The sequence below is a fragment of the Histoplasma capsulatum genome, genomic scaffold (assembly GCF_000149585.1).
Source record: "Histoplasma capsulatum NAm1 scaffold_9 genomic scaffold, whole genome shotgun sequence".
NCBI classification, from domain to species: Eukaryota; Fungi; Ascomycota; class Eurotiomycetes; order Onygenales; family Ajellomycetaceae; genus Histoplasma; species Histoplasma mississippiense.
The window spans coordinates 215,259-238,660 of record NW_001813974.1 but is presented as its reverse complement, the minus strand read 5'-3'; the positions used below and the strand labels follow the sequence as shown (position 1 = coordinate 238,660).

Sequence of the window (23,402 nt, the reverse complement as noted above, 5' to 3'; positions counted from 1 at the left end):
AAATGCTATATATTCGTCTATTCTTGGCCTCATTTATCGTTCATTGAGATATTCTGCGGGCGGTTAAACGCTGGTCGTTGGCTCATGTCAACATTTAGGGAATGGTCTTCAAATTGCCGTGCAGTTGAAGGCTGGGTCGAAGGTTGTTGACTGCAATATCGAGGCGCATCAGCACCCGGCGTACCCAACTGTAGCACCCCAAGCATACTGTGTTGCATCAACAGCCGGCGTGCCCAACTGCTCCGTGTTAGCACCCCAGGCATACTGTGTTGCATCGACAGCAGGCGTGCCCAACTGCTCCGTGTTAGCACCCCAGGCATACTGTGTTGCATCGACAGCCGGCGTGCCCAACTGCTCCGTGTTAGCACCCCAGGCATACTGTGTTTCATCAACAGCCGGCGTGTCGACCTGTTGCATGTCATAGAGTTGCGCATCAACGACTGGGTTCTGCGAGTTCTGCACGCTTGACGTCCTTTCCTCTGATGCAAAATGTGGAGCTGCCGACTGTTCACTCTCCATGGCGGGTATTCCTGATAATTTACTCACTGTTTCCGGCCCACCTGATTCCCCTCGGTCTTGTTGGTTTGTTTCGCACGTGCCATACGAATTTGGTGTCGAAGGAATCCGTGTCGCATATGGGCTTGGTGCGGGTAATCCTGTAATACTCGAGGTGCTTGGTTCGAAAATGGGTCTGATCCAAAATCTGTCGTATGGCCGATGGCCATGGATATTTTTTTCGATATTGCTCGGAGAGTTGGACGAGGGCCCAATATGTGCCATGGAAGCTTGTGTGCGCCTTCTTTTGCCAGGAGGTAATCTCAGGGAGGATATGGCCCGCTTCTGTTTTCCATTCTGGCCATCAATTGCATGTGGGGAGTTCGTGGGCTGATTTTGAGGCGATGAGCGGCAGACGTATTCCTCATGAATTTTCCTATATGTCATTGATAGTGAATCCCGCATAGAGAAGGCACGCAAATGTTCGATGTATGCATTCACCGCACTGATTTCGATCGACACCCATTTTCTCCGTTCGAAACTAAGGTATCTGTTTAGTTGGAAAGAATTTGCTCTCTTTTATCAGCATAACTAACCTTTTCACAGAAGTGGATTGGAGAGAAAGAACCATGCAACTGGGCTTGATTTGAGCCCATTTTTTGCCCTTGCAGTATTGGTCATATAGCCTCGAGCGTTGCTTCCTGATCTCTTCCTTCGGGAGTTGACGCCAGATCTTCTCCGCGGTGCTATCTAACACCCTTGTGAGTATCTTTCTGGGCTCCTGGGGTTCAAGGGACTCCTTGTGGTTCTTCTTGTATTCCAAACTCCGGGCTCTCACTTCTTCTTCAATCGATTCGAAAACTTTGATGGAATTGACCACGCGGCGTACAGGGCTAACATGCTTGATCTGCTGGGAATCGTTAAAGCAGAATTCGACAAGCCCATGCCAGCCAGGACACTTTGTTGCTTTTGAGTCAAAAAAAGTTTTAGGTTCCGATGTCCAACGCGCTGCCGATTTTTTGAGCTCTTCTAACTCATTATCATCAAGCTCCCAATTCTCAGTGATAGTTGCAAGTGAGGAGATCTGTTCAGCGGATAAGGCTTGATCTCCTGACTCGAAGTTTTGAAAGAATTCATGTCGTGTGGGCCCGCGTGTATTCTGGCGGCGGATTGCTGCAGTAACAGCTTTGAAAAATGATGTTGTGTCGTTCGGGGAATCGCATAGAGTCTTCAGGAATTCTCCAATGTCCTAGAATATGTAAGTTGGAAGAAAGAAATAGAAATTGACCTGTGCATACCTCCTCCCCTAAATTGCAGACAATATCTCCAAGCTCGGAGAGCTTTGTTTTCAATCGGCTGTCGAGAACCTGCCTTCAGTTAGCTTCCGATCAGGAAATAGGCGACGGCAAGTTACCGTAGAACTAATTCTATTTCCCATTCCCGCGGTGTGAAAGGGATGTTGATGACAACTGTCAAGTTGGGAGATTGGTTGGAGATGGTTGAGGATGGGGACCTTCAAAAGGAGCAGCTGCGATTCCTTGGCATTCGCTAGCGGGAAGGATAATTGTCTTAACAAATATCCTTCCCGCTAAAACTTTTAGCGCGCCAACAACTTCTTGATGCGTTGTTGATTTATCGGTTTCTTCTCAGTTTCTCCTCGCCAAAGCTGCGCCGTGCGTGCGAAGGTACAAGGATGACCTAGACCCTCAGCAAGAGTATTGAGCCCGAAAACGAGATTTTTTTGGATTTCCTTCGCCCAATGAGGACAGTCGAGGGCAGGGGGACACTTGAGTCAATCACCTGGGAGCGCGAGTGCGATCAAACCCAGTTTGAGTCCGTGCCATCCTCATGCAAAGGGATCACAACAGATTATCAACAATAGTGCAACTATTTGTACAGACCCTGGACAACTGCCATCCAAAATTTGCTGAAATGGGGATGGCATACCCCTTCGACCATCGAAAAGCCCTCATTCGAGGCGCACAGAGAGTGGCTGCCTGATAGTTAAAAACCACAAGACATCGCTCCGCGATGGATCATTTCAAAGTGGACCAACTTGGCTGCCTTTTTATGAAAAATGTATCCTAACATCTTGTATGCGCTTCTGTCGGTGGCGCTCATCGTGCTAAGTATGGTGCATCTCATCCTGCTTACCGTTCACCGCCCCCAGCCTCACCGTTTGCCTGAGATATCAATCTTCGTTCTCTTTATCTGCGTCAATGCTGTTGTCATTGGCATTAGTCTATCAGGCTTAAGGCGCGGGGGTGAGCAGTCCCTTCTACCGAGATGGTGATGATAAATGCTAAAAGCTTGTCAGATACGCCAGCATTTTACTATCCCTTGGGAATATGTACAGCATTCCCGCTAGCCCTAGAGGTTTGTTATTCCCAGCCCTTTTATTTCATCCTCGCTAACTGTGATGTCTAGATGATCCGGCAGACCAAAATCCAGGCTGGACCACTTACGAACGCCCTGCTGCGTCGATTATTTCTAGGATATGGTTTTCTGTCCCCCGCGGTAAAGCTCGGGTTGATCTTATGGTGTGTGTGCTCTTCTCCCCGATCTTGATAGGCCTTGTGCTCATTTAGTTAGCTCGGTCGTCTACGAGGCGTCGGTGAAAGGTACAGCTGTGGTCGTGTCTATCGACTACACGGTACTCGCGATTGCTGGTCTGCTTTTTTGGCGCGGAATTCGCGGTATACCATCTCAGGGGCCTGTAATCTGTGAAGTCACAATCCATGCACTTCTTGTTCTCGTAACAGCAGGGTTTGCCGCAGGTGGACTCGTCCACGACTGGCCCTTCTGGATCGAAGTAAGTTCAGTGAAACCACAGCTCTCGCTCCAACATGTGCTGACATGCTCCCAGGTGATGTTGATTATCGCTATTGGTGCCTATATGGCTCGAAATAATTCCACTCATTCTGGCGAACCGGGGAACACTGTGCCGTTAGCGAACTTCACGGACAACACATCCGATTTAGGCCAGCTCAGCCCCCACCAAGAAAGTCGTTCTGCTCGCCTCCCTTTCATGACCGAGGAAAGCTATACACAACTAGACGAGGTTCGGACGGCTCGCCCTGAATCAGCACATCTGGTACGTCACCCTCCCCTGTTTCTGCTGGATGGTCTAACAGTAATTTCCAGAAAATTAGGGCGGTGGCCTCAATTTACTATCCGGACCGGCCGATCCTGGAGACGGGTATCTTTGCTGTATTATGCGAGGGGTCTGAGGGGGACTATCGGCGGGACCTGCGATATGATGAATTGACTGCTTGTAGCGACGGGGAAGCTGCGATTCAATCGTACCGGCTAGGGTACAGATTGCACTGATCCATGGACGCCTATATAGTTTCTCAGTTCCCTTGTACAGTTCACCATCTCTCAGTGTGTTTTATTTGACTTTTCCCTGGCCACGTTGAATAGTTTTAGCTATTTCCGTCTAAATAAAATACCATAACAATACTAATTAACCTAGCTTCCGAGTTTCATTTCCATTCTTGCCTTTATCCCTGCTGTGGAAAGCCATACTGAGAAGCTTGTCGTGCGGCTGGATGCTTCTACTTCACAAAAGAGGCGAACCCGTAAGTATCCTGTTTGACGGGCTTATCACCCAGAAGGATATTAAAGCTCAAGACTCAAGCACAATTTCTCCAGAGCTAATACGATATTCTTTGCCTGCATGGCCTGGCGAAGGTACAGTGGAGTACACAAACGGTTACTTTAGGCACGGCAGCAAGTAAAGTGATTCTGGTTTTGAGAGGTATATGGTTCTCTTAGAATGTTCTTTTCACTGTGTGGCTAACACCTCAGATAGGCGGAAGAGAACAAGCACCCTAGCGATGCGAGAAAATGCAGAACCCAACAAAAGAACCGACAGATCTCAAGATCGAGATGACGACCAAACCACGGCCCATGTTCCACAGACCGAAATAGGGAGGAAAAGGCGAACCGAAGTTCGCCAACGTCTGAGGCTCTACTGCTGTGTATGTAGGGAGGATGTTAGCAGCGGGGGGGAATGTCAACTATGTGGCCATACATCGTGTCCGGAGTGCTTGCACGAAAGGAGACTGCGTAGGGAAAGATCTGTTGATCGATCACACAAACCGAACCAAGCGAATAGATGTCATGATGCTCAGACAAACAACCAAACGCGCGCAGTCCCGGCGACGCTTAGCCAAGCTATCGAGATCGATGAAGACCCGGAAACAGAAACAGACTCTGTGCTCGAGATGTTGCCTTATTCTAAACCGAAGCAGAAGTGGAGAGAGCAACAACAAAAACGACAGACCTGGGTTAATCGAGCCATCAAGTGCTGCTCCTGCGAAGTAACTGGCTCGGCGGTCAACAAATGCGCATGTGGGCATGAGTATTGCGGAATATGCTTTCATTATTCTGTTGACTAGTTGCAAACTTGCTGGTTACATTTTCACGGACTTTCGGATCAACAATTTTTCCGACAGCTTAAGCACACAGAATGCCTTCATAAAAAAGCTTCTCTAGATTTTGACCCTATCAGCTTTCAAGCTAGTTACAATATTTCAAGATGTAGAATGTATATTGCAATAGGTTAGGTCCGCTGTCTACCGACAGCACAGCTAATTATGACTACCCTTTGTGTGTCTCGTTCACCGAGAGATAATCGAGGGGCCATGCAAATATCGGCTCCGGTTGGGCGAGGTGTATCTGCTCTTAACATTCCAAAGGTGATAAGAAGCGGTTCTTGCCTCCATTGACATCCCCTTAAAATATTTCCCACAAGCCAACCCGGCAGATTTTGTCATGCGGAGATGGTGAGTTCCACACCACCTGTCCATTCTCTCTGTGCTAAGAAATTTCAGGAGCCCAATTCCCTCGGCGCGAGACAGTCAACCACATGTTCAACCCGCCAGCGAAGATATCGCGATAGAAATTTCACTGGTTGTTCGACCTGCAAAGCAAGGCATGTCAAATGTGATGAAGCAGCACCTGCCTGTCGCAACTGCATAAAAAGGGGTTTGCACTGCGATGGTGCAAGACTCTACAGATTCGTTAACCCCGGTTCTGTAAAGGGAGAGTATAAAGCTTTCAGAGGGAAAACGGATCATCAGCTCCAAACGACGGTGTCTCCAGCTCACACCCATCGCCATATAAGGATCCAACTTCCCCCTGCCTACGGTCCGTTACAAAGTGGGATCCACGCTTCCACGGAATCTCTTGCCATGGTGAGTCTATTCTTCACCAACTTAAGGAGAGCCAGCTAACGTAGGCAAGGATATTGAACCTATTAATCCCACCGCTGGTGACGGCAAGCCCCCGCTTCAATATACTCTCAACGATGAGGCTCGCGATCTCGAGTCCCATTCCTCCAGCTATAACCCGTACTCGATTGACGAAGCTAATTGGTACTCAGAATATCCCAATATCCGTGGTGATGTATGGAATTCCCCTGAAATTGACATCGCCAATGCTAATTCTGAATAGGTGTTTCATGGCAATGAAGAAGTACCCTTGACTTTCATTGTTTGCATCTCGGAGCCTGTACTTCAAGAGCAGCTAAAGTATTTGAAGGCTCATACTTCTCATCTACACTTTGTCTTTGGCGCATTCTCTGAGAATAGTTTTGACGGACCTCTGGCATTACCGTACGCGCTCTGTCTGTTAAAAATTCTCCGGCAACACGCAGGACAGCAACTGTCTGAGAAGAGGTTGGATGATACCATCCAATTCCTCTCCACACGGTTGAGAGGGCTTCTGTCAACACCTCTGTTTAATACCGGTCGAGGTCGCATAAGTCGTGTATCACTTCTATTTCGACGACAGGTGTTTCACAAGCGTCCACCTAGGCCCCTCTGGCCGGAAGAATCTTGGAAACGGAGCACTGTTTGGGGTTTCACCCTGGATGGCAACCTAACTCTGACATTGTTTCTTGATGGACAATACCGTTTCAAGGTGCCCGATGAGGTTTGGAATGGTTTTAGCTCCTTGGATTCGGGTATTGCTGATGTGGCTGTCATCTTTGGCGTTGGCTAATGTATTTTATCACTTTCTCGGCCGGTCTGCTACTGCAGGGGGATAGTGTTGTTGGTTAACTCTATGTTCAGTACAAGGTCTTCGCCATCCTCGTTTTAACTTAGTCACGACGACGTCCTTGTGGAAATGAGAAGACAACCAGCAATTTACTGGTGCGGTTGAGATTATCCAGACAGATTATATTTCAAAACACAATAAATTATATAAGTCACCAATAAAATGAAATATTTGTAAATATATTTGTGAAATCCGAAGTGCCCGGCGGCTGCGTTTTTTTTTTTTTTTTTTTTTTTTTTTTTTTGCACATTGATGCATTGTCCGCTCGCACCTGCATTCGTGTGCAGTTTGGCACCGGCGCCCTTATGTTGATCCGGGAAATGGCACCACTGTCCCATTGCAACTGGTTTGTAGGGCCCAAACGTTTGTCTCTCGCTTGTTTTATACTTGCTACACTAGAGGAAGTGCCGTCAGCCCTCCTGTACCTTCGTGGCTTATTAGGTATGGATGGCCATGCACATATTGATTTCCAGTTGGGTTGGTCGAAGCGAAGAACCATTTGTTCACGGTCTCCGTTCCCCGGGCGGGAAACAGTCAAGGTAAGGCTGGCTTGCACTCTGGACCTTGTTGTGTCTCTTGCTAGACTCCATAAAGAGAGGCCTTGCACCCACCCTTCTCCCATCTCTTATTCTCTACACACGTCGGAAACGACGCTAGCCGGCATGGGATCACAGAATCCCAATCTCAACCATCTCCTTGGCCCCCGTTCCAAAAGAGTTTTTAGCTGCTTTCTAGTTTTTACCCTTCCTTTTATCGTGCTTGGCTTTGTCTTCTGGGTTACCCTCTGGATGGTCGCAAAAGTCGCAGTGTGGTTGCCTGCCCAGTTGGTCAAAATATTTCCTCAGCCACAAAGAGGAAAGACAAAACGGGATTGAACAAGAGTTGTTATTATCCAAGTCCTCGAAGAAGTGAAAATCCCAGAACGACAGATGCCCAAAGAAATCAAAATAGCTCAGGAGGTGCCGCCAGTCGTGGTTGATGATTCTGAACCGAGACTGGCTGCAAGGCGAACGAGGGAGCCGCCCAAAGATGCCGGCCAGATATACGGTGATCACCCAGATTGCCGCAATCATATCCGATACTTCAAGAGCCTCAGTGAGTGGAAGTATGTACCCTTTTTGGCTATGATTCCTATTTCTTTAAAAATCTATGTGTTAACTACCTTTAACAGCAAACACATGAAGAAACACGACCGTCCATACAAGTGTACGAACCCAGGTTGCAACCAGCGGTTTACTCAGTCAGGTGTCATGCACCGTCATGTACGCGAGGTTCATTGCGAAGGGAAGAAGTGGATGTGTCCTTATCCAGACTGTAATAGCAGCTCAGGAAAAGGATTTAAAAGAAAGGGAGGTCTCGACACCCATATCCGCTACGTTCATACGGAAGCAGGAAGGAATTCTCTCCGCGCTCAAATTGCTCAGCTTCAGCGGGAAGCTATGCAAAGGGATTCAAGGCTGGATAAGCTGGAAAGGGAGCTGAAACAGGCACTTTCTCCTTCTGTTCGGCTCCCTTCCTGTGCGGAGCTTGAAGCGGGAGTTTCAGGAAATTGATTCCACAAAACCAAACTGCACATGTTCAAGGCTATCGGACGATGATTATTGGTTTAAGATATGTTGATGGCCTGTATTTAATCTTCTCTATGTGATTCAGGGCCCTGTTTTGTTTTCTGGTGTACATGCGTCGTTTGTTCGTGGTTGATATAAATCAAAGGAAAATGATTGGCTATCCAACAATAGAATCATCCTTTCTCGCGCTAATGAAGGGGTGGCTCGAGGCCATCGGGGGCGGCTGGCGCTCATTATATAGAGCCATGATGGGATTAGGCGGATGGGCAGGGTGAGGAGGGCGACCCAAAAGGAGGCCGAAGAGCGAGAGGAGCCGTTTCTGGTGGCCCTGAACGAAAAGGACCGTGGCCATCGAAGCGACCAGAACGCCAGCGGGAGAGAGCAGGCGCGCGCGAGACGCCTGATCGTTGGACCCACCACGAGCTCACGTGTGAACGGTGGTTGGGGCGTGGCGGTTGGGGCGGCGGGCCGTGGACGGAGCGCGTTGCGCTGGACAAGCCGAAAATGGCGTGAAAACAAGCCCAAAGCGGCCGCCCCCGAGCAGAACGAAATTAACAGATAGTATTTTAGGTAGATGTCATAGTCACTGACTGCATACATCTATAATGGAAGAATAATAATAATAATTATTATCTGATTTAATTTATTATTTCTGAGCTGAAAATCTATATTGTGAGTATTAAATCTTGTCTTTCATTAATTTTTCTATGTTTCTGTTATATTTCTAACATCATTCAACACTAAGCATTCCTTCTGTATAACCAACTCTTGCTTGTATGTAACATTACACAAGAACTCATCATAAGCACTGCTTGCATACAAGTATAACAGAAGAATAATAATAATAATAATCATTGTGAGCAATTGTTTTGTAAGTGATCATTTATTTCTACTTTTTATAAACACCCACTCTGCCTCTGCTCTCTGTAAGCAATGATTTTATTCATTTCTTCAGAAATGAAATCATTATTGTTTTTTTAATATAATATATTATCAGCATTTATGAAGTTTTTTTTTTTTTTTCTCATAGAGTTTTGATTGTTTTTCTCTATACTGTTATTGCTTTATATATCTGAAAAAGTGATTATTTTAAAAAATTATAACATTGTAGAATAAGATATACTGAAAAGAATTTTCAATGTTTTATTTGATTTCTTTATCATGAATGATCATACATTAAGTCAGAAGTGGATGAAAAGTTATTTTAAACAAAGTTTATTTAATAATTGTCATTTGAATCCTATTTTTTCTTTTTATATACATAGAAATCTTTTCAGTATGATATATTTTCATGTTTTTTAGAAAATCTCTAAAATGCAGACACTGTCTGCATCTTTTCTGAGATGTTAAGTTTATACATACATATATACAAGCCTTTTTGTGAACAAAATCAATTGCCACAGACATTTAAACACAACAGTTTATATATTTAATGATGAGTATTCAGATCTTTTAATGTAATGATGCATTCAAATATAAAAATTAATCACAAGACACTCAAGTTTTAAATGTAGAAGAATCAATTTATAATATAAAGAGTGTATTTTGATTGACAATTAACATTATTCTAATACAATATATAAATTGATTAAAAAAAAAAAGAAAGAAAAATAAAATCAGAAGAAATAATTGTATGAAAAAGTTTTTTATAAAAAAAGAAATGAAATAAAAAAATATTAAAAATTATATTGTAATGAAGTGCAGAAGTGAAGAATGTTGAGAGTTATATAAAGAAATCATTAAAACTATATATATACAAAATGAAGATTATATGAAAGGATTGTTATTATTATTATTATTCTTCCGTTATACTCGTATGCAAGCAGTGCTTATGACGAGTCCTTGTGTAATGTTAAATACAAGCAAGAGTTGGTTATACAGGAGGAATGCTTAGTGTTGAATGACGCCCAGAATATAACAGAAACATAGGAAAATTAATAAAAGACAGGATTTGGTACTCGCGATACAGGTTTCCAGCCCAGAAACAATAAGCTAAATCAGGTAGTAGGTCCGCCCGAAGGTACCTACTTGGCAAGTTCACATCCCTTTATTTTAGGAGCTGAGAAGTTGGCTCTGGATGTAATGTTGTCCCCTTGTGGGTTTCGAATCCACGCGCCTTAGGTCCCCACGCCAAGGCGCTACCGGGTGGCCGCATTACCCATTCGGCCACCGGGGCATGAAGGGATTGTTAAAAGTTATATAAATATAGAGTGGAGCCATGAAATGTTGGTTGTGTAAACTAGCTACTAACAAATGCTAATCTGTCACAGCACCACAATTTCCCTCAGATGTATATTCTAAAATGAACATTTCAATGTGTTCAATTGATGACAGTGATTGTCTATACTTTTAAGATAAGCAATGAGCCTTTGATTCAGAATTCTTATAAATGTGAATCATGTAAGAGATTTATGATTTGTTGATGATTGAACATTCAAAACATGAAATCATGTACAACATCATTATTTAAAAATTTTATTGATTGAATATATTGAAAAATGTATATTGATTTATACACAACTGTGATCACTGCAGCTCAGTGACAGTATGATGTAAATGTTGAAAAAAAATACTGAAGCTGCTACTTATTTCTAAATAAATATGATAAAATATGATTATTAATTTTGTAATTTCTTTATCTAAGAGTGAAGATTCTATTAATATTATAATTGTTATCAATTATTTCTGTAAAGATGTGATACTACAATTATGTGATAAAATGAATGCTGAAATCATTGCAGATGCTCTTATTAAAAACTCATTTCATTATATATATAATTTATCTTCATTTATTATGTTAAATAAAAATAATTAATTTATAAGTACTGTAGCGTACGCAGCTCAGTAGGATAATACACGTCTGATTCTCTAAAAGATGAAGATGGGCGGACGCCCCTATATATACATGCTTGTGATTCCTGCGGAAGGAGCGATCGCAGGGTTATAAAAGGAAGGATAGAAGCCTTGAGTAGGGGCGGAAGAAGGAAGGGGTGGAGCGGAAGCTCTGGGAATCAGCGAGGGGTGGGTAGGGGCGTAAGTACGCCACAAGTACTTTTTAAATCTGTGTATATCAGCTGCTAAAAATCAAATGAAAATTGTTAATAATATATCATTCAAAGATTGATGAAGTTATTGAAAAAATGATATAAATAATTAAAAACATTGTTTAAAAATTTTATAATTATATATAGGACAATTGGAATAATCTGCTACTGTATACTGAGATAATTATAAACAATTGAGATTTTTTTCATAATTGATGTAAACTCATTTTTTCTTTTATATAAATATAATTTAGAGATTTTAAACTTCTCTGAGATTCTCTGAAAAATCACATACACTCACAATTTTATATAAACAGTGAAGAATATTGTGAGCAAGTTTAAGAAAACTCATAAATGAGTAAAAACTTTAATAATCAGTATTTAATAAAATTATAAAAATTAAATAAACATCAGAAAAAGTTCTGCAATTTAATATTGTGTAGAAGATAAAATTCAATTGAATTTCAAAAATATAAAAATGAATTGCATTTTATATATATTAAATTATCATTATATTAAATACACAGTAATAAAAGTGCTGAGCATTCATAATTATCGATTTAATATTTCATTCAATATTTATGATGTCTTTTATACAAATCTGTTTCAATCTGCAGCTGAAAATTCATTCTTCTCACAGAAAATTTTCAATTAACAATCATCTGTCATTATAAAAGAAAATAATAAATTTGAATGCGAGATTGAAGCAGTTTTCAATAATAGAATTAATCATCATCATTATAAATATTTTATTAAATAAATAAAATATGATTGTCTGATCTGAGAATTTGCATTCATTATGAAAAACACTGCTGCCACTTTTAATGTCTACAAATTTTCACTCATCTCAGTAGAGAGGGATAATGTGATGAGTTAAAACTCATTAATAATTAATTTATACAATCAATATCTCATAACTCTCATTTTATATTTATGTAGCTTCTAACAATTTTTCTATATAATTTCTACTTTGTATATATATAGTTCTAATAATTTCTTTATATAATCTTTAACATTTTTTCACTTCATACTTCACTATAATACAATCTTCAATATTTTTTTATTTTATTTTTCTTTTATAAAATTTTTTTTATACAATTCTTTCTTCTGGTCTTCTTTCTCTTTCATTCTTTTCTTAATCAATTCATAAATTGTATTAGGATAGTGCTAGCTGTTAATCGAAGTACGCCCCTTACATTCATGATTATAAACTAATTATCGTCTCGAGAAACCCGCAGTGCTCCATAGAAACGCGGACACGCCTCCCTCTAATCAACCATGAGCGAAAGGCCAAAAAAAAAAAAGGAAAAAAAGAAGGAATGCCAGAGAGCAAAGGAGTTTAAGACAGCTGAAAAAGGAGAATAACAAATAAATAACACAAATAACATAAAAAGGAAAGGAAAGGGAAAAAAAGGAAAAGATACAAGCAATATATAGTTTATAGAAATACAAATGGAACATGATGAAAATGGATGAAACACAGCGAAAAGAAGGGGGGAAATATTGCACATTCGAATCCGGACTCCCAGTGTAAATGCACGGTTGAATTTTGGGAAGGCGAGTGGGGATCCTGCGTTCTCCGGTTTTAACGGGCCAGCGTTAAAACGATAAGGGAAGCCGGAGGGTGGTATATTTCCATCCTTTGATGCACTAATAAAGATGGTTGAAAGAAAGCTGCAGCAAGGGGAGGAATAGAAGGAATAGAGTACAGCCTTGAGTTAATGGATTGGAAAGAGTGCTTAGAAAAATAAAATAACAATAACAATAACAATAACAATAATTACCACCAAGTCCTCAGCAGCACCTCGCCTGCCGAGTCTGAGTCGACCCGACCGGTACGTCGACTAGTTCCTCGCTCAGCACCAGACCAGGGGGGAAACCCGAGCCAACTCCGTCTTTTATCTGCTGTCCCGCCGCGCAAGCTACTGTTCCCATCAGGCACGGCTCCAGGAGTGTGGGAGGGCGGCCTCTCCGAGCCTCCTGACCCTCCCCGATGGGCTGCGTCGGCGTCTACCATTTTATTCCGCTGCTCGACAAGCTTGCGGGGTGATGACACGGAAGACCTCCTCGATCCCCTCGCCGTCCTTGGCGCTGATCTCGTGGCAGCAGTCCCAACCAATATCCTGGCCCCAGAAGCCGCTACTTCGCTTGCTCTCTGCACCTGGGTTGTAGATTGGGTTTGAGGTTCCGAAGGCGGAGCTGCTGGAGATGCCCAGGCCGGAGCTGGGAGGTGGGGTGGATGCTTGGGATGGGTAAAGTTGTTCCGCAACGTACGCGATGGTGCGTTCAAAGGGGACCTGGCGTAGGTTAGGGTCATGCGCTACGATATCCGATTTGGTGCCTACGACGTGGATGACGATGGGGGAGTCTTCACCCAGGTTCTGTTTCAGCTCAACTAGCCAGCCGGTCATTTCCTGAAAGCTACTCTCGTCTGTGATGTCGTAACATAGCAGGCCGGCGTTAGCCCCCCGGTAATAGAGGCGGGAGATACTGCGGAAACGTTCCTGGCCGGCGGTGTCCCAGATCTGCAGACGGACGAGAGTGTCCGAGGTTGTGTCAAGGACGCGTTTAGTGACGAAGGAGGCACCGACCGTGGAAGTGGTTGTAGCCGGATTAAAGGCATTTCTCACATAACGTTGGACGAGGGATGTCTTCCCAACACCTATGAAATAAGGAAAGAGATGTGAACATATGGTTTGCTACAGACGCATACTTTATTCAGGAGATTAGATTACCTTGGGCACCCAGGACAACGATCTTCGCCTCGAGACTGGAGCTCATAGCGAAGGTGGAATGCAGCAGAATGTGTGCATGGCCTACGAGAGTGTGGTGAGAGTGAGTTTATCTGAGGATATACAACTGCGTTGAAAGGGTTCGAGTCGGACGAGATTCTACTTGGGAAACAAAGAAACTCCGCGTCAAGGGATGATGAAGTGAATTAAGTGTCTTCTTCACGGTGTGGTATCTGTGGTGAGTAACTGACATCTACCGAGCGGAGCAGAGGGGAAGAGACAGGAGTCATGTAGAGCAGGCAGATACGTTGAGGGAATGATCTCCGTAGTGGAAGCAAGGCTGAGACGGCGAGCGTGACCGTCCAGAACCAGGTCAGCAGAGGCCGGTCGCCCAACACGTGAAGGAAGAGTCCGGATTAGTGAACGACGGTGGTAGTGGGGAGTGTGTGTCAATCAGTCACTCAGTCAGCATTTGTCCGCGTATTTGTCCGTCCGGACATGCTTATGCGCGGGCCGTCAATCTGGATGTCTTGGATGTGTTGGATGTATGTCGAGATAGTAAATCTGATGATGGATCGGGCGTATTGTCCCTGCGACGTTGTTACACGCAGAAGTAAAGGATAAACGTTTCTCCTTGGGGTAGGTTAACTAGCGGTAATCTATTCTGCACGGTGATTTGGTGATATATTACCACTAGTATAACTAGTTAACTAGTTAACTAAAAATGACGTCGTTACCTAATCACCGGCAGAGAACCTCTAGTTAGATACTTTCCACGTTTCTTCATGTTTGCAAAACGCACGCGCGGATCTGTTCCAGCAGATCGATACTGGATGTTGAAAGGAGACCGACTATATCATCATGATAGGCGATACATACATTGATTGTCATCGAACAGACGGTTGTTAGTTTCCGTTCAATTGAGTTCAATCCCTCAAGTCTGGTAAGTCAAAATACCCTTTCTCCACATCTGCGCAGCGGACATTTTTACTCCTGAGCCTAAATATCTCGCACGAGAACATCTCACTTCTTTCTTTGACTCCTTTAAATTCGTGAATCTCCTGGCTTTCGTTTCGTCAAATTCTCGGTTATCAGTACTGCCAGCATCTTCATCATACCTTCCAAGCAACTCTCATCCTAGATCCGCGTCTTCCCACGTCCCAACCATCCACCGCTGCCATGCCGTCGGACGAAGAGGTCGGGGGAAAACTTCTTACAGGCCCAGAGATACAAAAACACAACTCCAAGAACTCATGTTGGATCATCGTCCATGGAAAAGCATTCGATGTCACGGAATTCCTCCCTGGTATATAGCAACAAAACCAACCCACCCCGATCCACCTCACTAATTTATTTTACCCATTTTTTTGTACATGTACATACAGTCCATGCTAATACCAATAAAGAACACCCCGGCGGCCAGGATATCATTCTAAAGTATGCCGGGAAAGATGCAACCGACGAATTCGAGCCCATCCATCCCCCCGACACCCTCGACAAATACCTTGACTCTTCAAAACATCTGGGCCCAGTAGCTATGGACACCGTCATGCACGAGGATAAAGCTGTCGATCCCGAGGAGGAAGAGCGCCAATTCCGAATCCAGCACATGCCTCCGTTAGAGCAGTGTTATAACCTCCTAGATTTCGAAGCTGTGGCCCGTCGCATTATGAAGAAGACAGCCTGGGCTTATTATTCCAGTGGCGCAGATGATGAAATGGTACGTTTCTCTCTTTCCATAAATTCATATTCAATATATATTCAGAGAGGAAAACATAAATATATATATATATATATGTGTGTGTGTGTGTGTGTGTGTGTGTGTGTGTGTGAGCTAATACATCCCTGAACTAGACCCTCCGCGAAAACCACTCCGCCTTCCACAAAGTCTGGTTCCGCCCGCGCATCCTTGTCGACGTCCAAAACGTGGACATCTCCACCACAATGTTGGGCTCTCCTACTTCCGTCCCCTTCTACGTCACCGCCACCGCCCTGGGAAAACTTGGTCATCCGGAAGGTGAAGTCTGTCTCACCCGTGCCGCAAACACCCACAATGTCATCCAAATGATCCCCACCCTGGCTTCCTGTTCCTTCGACGAGATCGTTGACGCTCGCGGCCCAGACCAGGTCCAATGGCTGCAACTATACGTCAATAAGGACCGCACCATCACCAAGCGCATCGTCCAGCACGCCCAACAACGTGGCTGCAAAGCGCTCTTCATCACCGTCGACGCACCCCAGCTCGGCCGCCGTGAGAAAGACATGCGCTCTAAGTTCTCAGACCGTGGGTCCGCAGTGCAAGCAGCAGATGGGAAATCAGAGTCCTCCATGGATCGCTCGCAGGGTGCCGCCCGCGCAATCTCCTCCTTCATTGACCCATCGCTGAGCTGGAAAGATATCCCCTGGTTCCAATCCCTCACCGACATGCCCATTGTCCTCAAGGGTGTGCAGCGGGTCGATGACGTCCTCCGCGCGGTGCAAATGGGGATCCCCGCTGTTGTGCTGTCGAACCATGGCGGCAGGCAGCTGGAATTTGCGCCGTCGGCCATCGAACTGCTGGCGGAGGTCATGCCTGAGCTACGCAGGCGTGGATGGCAAAATCGCATCGAGGTGTATATTGATGGTGGCGTGCGGCGGGGGACGGATATCCTTAAAGCGCTATGCCTGGGTGCGAAGGGGGTGGGTATCGGACGGCCGTTCCTGTATGCGATGAGCGCGTACGGAATGCCTGGCGTCGAGCGGGCTATGCAGCTGTTGAAAGATGAGATGGTTATGAATATGCGGCTGATCGGATGTTCGAATATTGGCCAGTTGTGCCCAGACTTGGTTGATGCCAGGGGCCTAGCGGTGAAGACTGTGCCAAATCCGGTGGATTCGCTGGGGTTGGAGGTTTATGATCCACTCGGGTTACCAACAGATAGACTGCCGGCGCCGGCGGCAAAGTCGAGGCTGTGATTTTATGTTCTAGATTTTATAGTTTTGAAATTCGGTCTGGGATATATTTATGGTCATGATGATGCTGGTGTTGAACCTTGGATTCTTATACCATCGCTGCCCATATATTTCATTTTGCGAGTTGTAAATACATGCACATGCTCCGTCATTGTTGGTGGAGTTGTATATATCAAACTCATCTAGTCTTCCTCCCGCTTTCCCCGATTCTCCCGGCCTAATTCTTCCCCTATATATAATCCCCTATATCTCAATCACAGTCGCCCCCCTTAATACCTTCCCACTCCCATCCAAACAAGCGGCATTAACTATCCACCCTTCCCGTCCCAACCCCAGCCCCATAGCCCTTCCGCCCTCACCAACACTGCCCCACAGCCTCCCCACAACTACCGCCTTAAGACCTTCCCAAACAACCCTCCACGCCATGCCCCACACCCCACCGACCCCGCCCACGCCCAAATCTCTCCACCACCCGCCCCCTCTCACAAAGCTCCCAATTCCGCTCCCACGCTCCCATAATAACCCCTGCTCCGACCGCTCCGCACATAGCGCCTCCCATGCCTCCTGCACACGGTGGTAGTAACACCTGTCACGCCGCGTCACACATGCACGTGGCCGCAGACATGTAGACGCGGGCGGTCACGCCAGATTGCGCGGAGGACATAGGGACAGCCGACGGAGTAGGGGTAATTGTCGAGATGGTAGGCGGGAGGCGTGTGGGTGACTAAGATGTCGATGTGATGGGTGATGGGGGTGGGATAAGGGTAAGCGTGGAAGTCGCTGATCCCGGATGTGCCAGCAGCAGCAGCATCATCAGTAGTAGTGGTAGTGGTAGTGGCAGTGGCAGTGGGATCAAGGGAGGGGGGATATTGGAAGGCGTGCACTGAATCCGGTGAAGGGTCCAGCTGTGGGATTTGCGGGGCGCCGTGAATCGTCAGCGTCCGAGATGGGGCATTGGCACTTGTCGTATGGTGGCTAGATCTGCCACTATCAGCGGAAGCGGGAGACGGAAACGTGAGGGTCAAGCTGCTGTTCTGCAGGTAATGGATAGAGCCCCAATCGATGGCCTGCGCGTCGCCATCACCAGCCCCATCCTCCGCATCGCACGAGGAAATGAAGCCCCGAATACTCGTATCTAACCACCCGTCATGATTCCCAGCCACAACCACCTTGTGAGCATGCGGTAGCGTCTTCAGCCAATCCACCGCCAACTGAATATCCGCCCGCGTCCCGCTGTTCGTCAAATCCCCCGCGTGAATCAGCAGGTCTCCATCCGGCACGCTGGGTAAGTGATAGTCGTGAGTGTCAGAAATGCAAACGACGCGGATGGGGCGTTGGGAGGGGGTGCGGGTGCATGGGGCCGGGCGGAGGTTGAGGAGGAGAGCGTGTAGCGGGCGGAGGACGAATAGGAGAGGGGATGCGAGGAGGTGGGCTGCAAGCGGCGGGGGATCAAAGGGGCTCATCAATGCAGCGGGGAGATCCGTGGGGTTTCAGCAGGGTATTCTGTTCTCTTCTGCACTGGGAGGGAAAATTATTTGGTTCAAGCTATTCAATAAATAATAACTCCGAGGTCAGACCCGCTATATTTAATCATGAACTTCTATGTTTAAACCCTTCGGAAACACATGCGTCCTCGAAAAAGAAAGGAAAGGAAAGAAGGAGAAAAGAGAGAGAAAAGAAAAAGAACTTCCAAGTCAAGCTCCAAGATCCACAGCGCATAACGACTATATCACAACAAGCCGCCGTCGAACGACGGCTATCTTGGAAGTATAATACTGAATATTATAGGCGTTTGGAGAGGTGAGATTTCCAGAATTCGACTGGACTGTTGCAAAAATAGAAAAACGCTCCACTGCAATGAACATTATGTGGCATACGAATAAAGCCAAAACAAGCCATCTCGATTGCTCTTCAATAATCGGGGGAGACACCCTTCCCCTTGCTAAATAATGCATTCTTCGCCCAGATGGAAAGCCCCAAAAAATCCCTATGGGCAGCTTTGAATATGCTACAGTCGACTAAATCGCTGAGATTCAAACAATGGGGAAGCCATTCTTAAATGCCGGTGCGATCCTCAGCAGCACGAACGTGATATCAAAGGGACTTCCGAGAGGTCTGCCCCTGTTCTCGCGATTCCTCCTCAAGAGCTAGCTTGCTGATACACGAATATGTTTGTTTCGAATATCTCATTTGACATGAAGTCCTCGGAATGGGACTTTTTAAGGTTGTGCAACAGAGAATAGAGGACATGAAGTTTCTTGTATCAAACATGTTCTACCAGCCAAGGTGAAAGCAGAGGGTTGGGAGATGATTAGGGTTGAAATGGACATGGACTTGAGACTTTCCCCCAATCTGCAGAAATGCATCCGTCAATAGTTCATGGAGCGAGCGAGGGAGGGGGGGGTGGGGAAAGAGGACGCTGGGATATCTATCCTGTTCGATATACGGAATACATCGGCTTTTTACTCGCAATCCTCTTTCGCCAGAATGAGAATCGAGGATTGCTGCCACAGGCCCCTGAGGGATACATTAACGTGTGCTCCGTGCAGAGTACTCCGTACTGAGCACAGGGTTTTCCGTACTATCACTCATGTGTCCCTCTAGCCCACCTTCCCAGTGATGAGGGCTATGATAGACAAGTGCGTACGGGGATAGAGGAACATTACGGAGTAGATCACACTATTCTTTAATTTTATCCTTTACGCCTTAGCGCCTCTGCGTCTCTTTGCTGGAGTTGGATGAGGATCTGGAGGGCTTGCAGCCGAATGCCACTAACGAGGGCGACGAGGAATAAATAGGATTGTGAGCTGAGCTGGGCAAATTCGCCGTGGAGAGAGCCTGGCGCCCACCCGGCAGTGACCAATCAGTTTATAATATTTTTTCAAGAGCAGCATCGAAGAGAACCGCTCTTGTGGTGTGTATCACTGAGAGATGAAAGCCGGTATAATCTATGTTTTAACCTCTCACGACTACCCACTATTGAACTTTTTGTTTTTTATTTATTTATTTTAACCTCCTTTGCCTTTCTCCCTCAAGCGCTTTCCCTCAGTACCAGGTACCCCGCAATGCCTACCGTGGACAGTGCTCCGCCAAGGTAGACAGTACCTCGCTACATCATTGCTGTTTATCCCTCAGCGCCGAGTCTGCTCTCAACAGTCAAGTACTGTCAGCTCATCGTCTTCATTCCCTCCTCGCCTCCTTGTGCTCGAGAGGTTGGATGGATTCTTTAATCGCCTCTTTTTCTTCATCGTAGGCAAGAACTTGAGTAAATAACGCTGACAGCATCGTGGTGGTGAGCGGGCATCCTTGGCTGTTGTCGCTGCTTTCAACCCCCCCCCTCCAAACTCACCCCATCGTATCCTCACCCTCGTCCTCGCTCCAACGCCAACCTCCCTCTTCCTCTCCCTCCCGAGGTCGTCCATCCGCATATACTAACACCGTGTTAGATCCTAGTACCCTTCTGCACCACTCCGTCGTTGCTCCGCTGAGCTGACTTGACTCCTAGCCGTCGTTGCCCCTTATAGGGAGGGCTCTTTTGCTTTTTCCGATTTTGCCTCTTGGGTCCGGTCCCTCCAACAGCCATCTAGCCTGCCTGCCCGCTGGACACCACACACCTTGCCTTGCCTCTCGTGTAATAATACATCTGGACCATCAACCTCCAATCCCCCAATACCAACCATACTACCATCACTTTAACCCATATTTCCTAAACCGCCACCAGGAGGGACGGGCCCATAGCTGAGATTACTCGCTCCCGGCTCGCGACCTGGCCCGACAAACCTTTCCTCACAGGTAGACCATGAATGGGGATGATATAAAGAGAGCTGCGATCATCAAGGCAAAACAAATGGCCAGCAGCGCGGCCAACTCGAACGACGCTACCAACGGGAACAACGCTGGCAAGAAGCGAAGGAAGGGCACTGATCTCAGGCCCATCGTCACCAACGATTCGATTCCATCAGTCGTCACTGTTGAGTCCATCCCAGCCTCCACCATGCCGACGCCGGCCGCTAAACATCAAGGGTTAGTGTATATCTTATACCATTCGATATCAATATATTTATCTATATGCATATCTTGACTAAAAATCTCTTTGCAGGCCTACTATCAATACTCATTCACTCAAAGTTAACTACGGCTCCCCCCTCTCCCGCTCCTCCTCCTCCTCCTCTACCGAAGACCCTTCCGAAATAACGGCCGACGAAGAAGACTCAGAAGACTACTGCAAGGGAGGTTACCATCCCGTCTGCCCCGGCGAATCATATAATAATGGCCGCTACATCGTCGTTCGCAAGCTAGGCTGGGGCCATTTCTCCACCGTCTGGCTGTCACGCGATACCACAAATGGCAAACACGTTGCCCTGAAAGTTGTGCGATCGGCTGCCCATTACACTGAAACGGCTATTGATGAGATTAAACTTCTTAATAAAATTGTCCAGGCTAACCCGAACCACCCGGGCCGGAAGCATGTTGTTAGCCTCCTGGATTCGTTTGAGCATCGCGGACCCAATGGCGTTCATGTCTGTATGGTGTTTGAGGTGCTGGGGGAAAACCTTCTCGGGCTGATTAAGCGCTGGAATCATCGTGGCATCCCAATGCCTCTGGTCAAACAGATCACGAAACAGGTCCTCCTGGGTCTGGATTACCTGCATCGCGACTGTGGTATCATCCATACCGATCTGAAACCAGAGAACGTTTTGATCGAGATTGGCGACGTCGAGCAGATTGTGAAAACGTTTGTGAAGGAAGAAGAGCCTAAGAAGGAAAACAAGGAAGATAATCGCAATGGGCGACGACGGAGAAGAACCTTGATTACAGGCAGTCAACCACTACCAAGTCCGCTTAATGCCAGCTTCAGCGGCGGCGACCCTTTTCGCACCCACGCCGCGAACCAAAGCGTCCACAGCAGCCTCAACCAAATTTTAAGTAATTCACCAGGTCAGCATATGTCTACCTGTTGGTTTAGATTTTACGTGCCCTAGTTAACTGTTACTATGTTGCAGCTGCACCGAGTTCACCCCATCTCTCGATGAAGGATCGGTTGGGAATTAAAGATCAGGAGGCACTTGATGACGGAAAGCAGAAACAGAGGGAAAAAACAGCGTATGTTTCATTTGCCCATTTGCGATTTATTCAATGCGCACTTTTTCTTTTCTGCCTTGTTTTGTTTTTGTTTGTTTCCACTCCCTAACCATGTTTTTAGGGATATTTTGGAACGGGAGGTCTCCGGTATATCCCTGGATAAGAACTCTGCATCAGAGACATCAAATGCCGAAGACATGGAATTCGATATAATTTCAGTAAAGATTGCAGATCTCGGGAATGCATGCTGGGTCGGACATCACTTCACGGATGACATCCAGACTAGGCAATACCGCTCTCCAGAAGTTATACTTGGCGCCAAATGGGGTGCCAGCACTGACGTATGGAGTATGGCAGCAATGGTATGTCCATGCTGTTTTAATCCCCAATATGCATATTCTAGAGATTTCCCTTTGCTGACAGTCAAATAGGTATTCGAACTCATCACAGGTGACTACCTCTTCGACCCACAATCAGGTGCCAAATATGAAAAGGACGACGACCACATCGCCCAAATCATCGAGCTGCTCGGCCCCTTCCCCAAATCCCTATGCCTTTCTGGCAAATGGAGTCAAGAAATTTTCAACCGCAAGGGCCAATTGCTTAAAATCCACCGACTCCGCCACTGGGCGCTCCCAGACGTACTGAGGGAGAAATACCACTTCTCCCCCGAAGAGAGCAAGGCTATCTCTGACTTCCTCCTCCCGATGCTTGAACTGTTACCTGAGCGCAGAGCGAATGCCGGAGGTATGTCTAGCCATCCCTATCTGGACGGTACCAAGGGCATGGAGCAGGTTCGTCTGAATATCCCGGTTGGGAGTCGTGGGGAAGGCATAGAAGGCTGGGCGCACGAAGTTAAGAAGAAAAAATATAATGGTCTATGAGGACCAAAAATGCAGTACAGCGACAAATGGAAAACGAGAATATAACAATGAATATATATGGGGCTTGCGGATACAGGAAAGAAGAGGTGGATACCAGACTGACGGATGGGGACAAGGAGATTCGAATGGAAACCGGAAGAGACGAAGAGTTGGAAAATTTAATGCCATGTCACCTCCTCCCCAAGCCATCCCAACGGCCTTTTTAACGGTTCAGCTGAATGCCTTTTACGTATTTTCCAGTCTTTGGTCTTCTTTCATTATTTTGATTTTTCACAGCCCTCTTTTACTTTGGCATGCCACGGTCCATTCTGATATTCCCTCCACTCCTCCCCGTGGTCGTCTAGCCCCTCTCAATTTTTTATCTCCCTGATTTTGGAATGACTGTCCTTGATTGCTATGTTATCCGATTGGTTGCCGGTTGTTGGTGGTTGTTAGGTTGCCTTCCTTCTCTTCTGTCGAATCTTTTACCACGTCATTTCATATCACGCCATCTCACATTTGTTTTCTTATTACTTCTTCCGTGGTTAGCCTACACTCGGCATCCCACCATCTCGCCATGTCATCATCCATCAACCATTT

General features: G+C 46.0%; 9 protein-coding genes across 9 annotated transcripts; 4 read left to right on the top strand and 5 right to left on the bottom strand.

Moving 5' to 3' along the window:
• Nucleotides 1–29: 29 nt before the first annotated feature.
• HCAG_07544 (predicted protein) lies at nucleotides 30–2,339 on the bottom strand (the record flags this gene model as incomplete). The annotated part of the gene is made up of 5 exons (XM_001537185.1): nucleotides 30–150; nucleotides 185–1,045; nucleotides 1,092–1,744; nucleotides 1,794–1,851; nucleotides 2,296–2,339. The coding sequence occupies 5 exons, from the start codon at nucleotides 2,337–2,339 to the stop codon at nucleotides 30–32; spliced, it is 1,737 nt and encodes a 578-aa protein (XP_001537235.1).
• Nucleotides 2,340–2,626: 287 nt separating this feature from the next.
• On the top strand, nucleotides 2,627–6,504 carry HCAG_07543 (predicted protein; the record flags this gene model as incomplete). The annotated part of the gene is made up of 13 exons (XM_001537184.1): nucleotides 2,627–2,759; nucleotides 2,923–3,039; nucleotides 3,084–3,307; nucleotides 3,362–3,589; nucleotides 3,640–3,809; nucleotides 3,979–4,076; nucleotides 4,195–4,231; nucleotides 4,310–4,478; nucleotides 4,632–4,861; nucleotides 5,267–5,285; nucleotides 5,334–5,696; nucleotides 5,746–5,907; nucleotides 5,956–6,504. The coding sequence occupies 13 exons, from the start codon at nucleotides 2,627–2,629 to the stop codon at nucleotides 6,502–6,504; spliced, it is 2,499 nt and encodes an 832-aa protein (XP_001537234.1).
• Nucleotides 6,505–7,490: 986 nt separating this feature from the next.
• On the top strand, nucleotides 7,491–8,691 carry HCAG_07542 (predicted protein; the record flags this gene model as incomplete). Its single annotated transcript, XM_001537183.1, has 4 exons — nucleotides 7,491–7,666; nucleotides 7,733–8,079; nucleotides 8,145–8,187; nucleotides 8,388–8,691. 4 exons carry the CDS (start codon nucleotides 7,491–7,493, stop codon nucleotides 8,689–8,691), a joined length of 870 nt encoding a protein of 289 aa, XP_001537233.1.
• A 1,485-nt stretch (nucleotides 8,692–10,176) lies between these two features.
• HCAG_07541 (predicted protein) lies at nucleotides 10,177–10,284 on the bottom strand (the record flags this gene model as incomplete). Its single annotated transcript, XM_001537182.1, has 1 exon — nucleotides 10,177–10,284. The coding sequence occupies one exon, from the start codon at nucleotides 10,282–10,284 to the stop codon at nucleotides 10,177–10,179; it is 108 nt and encodes a 35-aa protein (XP_001537232.1).
• A 2,907-nt stretch (nucleotides 10,285–13,191) lies between these two features.
• Nucleotides 13,192–14,692, bottom strand: HCAG_07540 (hypothetical protein; the record flags this gene model as incomplete). Its single annotated transcript, XM_001537181.1, has 4 exons — nucleotides 13,192–13,835; nucleotides 13,909–13,989; nucleotides 14,157–14,245; nucleotides 14,643–14,692. The coding sequence occupies 4 exons, from the start codon at nucleotides 14,690–14,692 to the stop codon at nucleotides 13,192–13,194; spliced, it is 864 nt and encodes a 287-aa protein (XP_001537231.1).
• A 392-nt stretch (nucleotides 14,693–15,084) lies between these two features.
• Nucleotides 15,085–16,860, top strand: HCAG_07539 (cytochrome b2, mitochondrial precursor; the record flags this gene model as incomplete). Its single annotated transcript, XM_001537180.1, has 3 exons — nucleotides 15,085–15,211; nucleotides 15,312–15,625; nucleotides 15,760–16,860. 3 exons carry the CDS (start codon nucleotides 15,085–15,087, stop codon nucleotides 16,858–16,860), a joined length of 1,542 nt encoding a protein of 513 aa, XP_001537230.1.
• Nucleotides 16,861–17,456: 596 nt separating this feature from the next.
• On the bottom strand, nucleotides 17,457–18,320 carry HCAG_07538 (predicted protein; the record flags this gene model as incomplete). Its single annotated transcript, XM_001537179.1, has 1 exon — nucleotides 17,457–18,320. One exon carries the CDS (start codon nucleotides 18,318–18,320, stop codon nucleotides 17,457–17,459), a length of 864 nt encoding a protein of 287 aa, XP_001537229.1.
• A 1,229-nt stretch (nucleotides 18,321–19,549) lies between these two features.
• On the bottom strand, nucleotides 19,550–20,440 carry HCAG_07537 (predicted protein; the record flags this gene model as incomplete). Its single annotated transcript, XM_001537178.1, has 4 exons — nucleotides 19,550–19,695; nucleotides 19,931–19,987; nucleotides 20,207–20,288; nucleotides 20,324–20,440. 4 exons carry the CDS (start codon nucleotides 20,438–20,440, stop codon nucleotides 19,550–19,552), a joined length of 402 nt encoding a protein of 133 aa, XP_001537228.1.
• A 264-nt stretch (nucleotides 20,441–20,704) lies between these two features.
• HCAG_07536 (protein kinase dsk1) lies at nucleotides 20,705–22,868 on the top strand (the record flags this gene model as incomplete). Its single annotated transcript, XM_001537177.1, has 6 exons — nucleotides 20,705–20,880; nucleotides 20,957–21,783; nucleotides 21,861–21,960; nucleotides 22,061–22,301; nucleotides 22,371–22,686; nucleotides 22,825–22,868. 6 exons carry the CDS (start codon nucleotides 20,705–20,707, stop codon nucleotides 22,866–22,868), a joined length of 1,704 nt encoding a protein of 567 aa, XP_001537227.1.
• Between the last annotated feature and the right edge of the window lie 534 nt (nucleotides 22,869–23,402).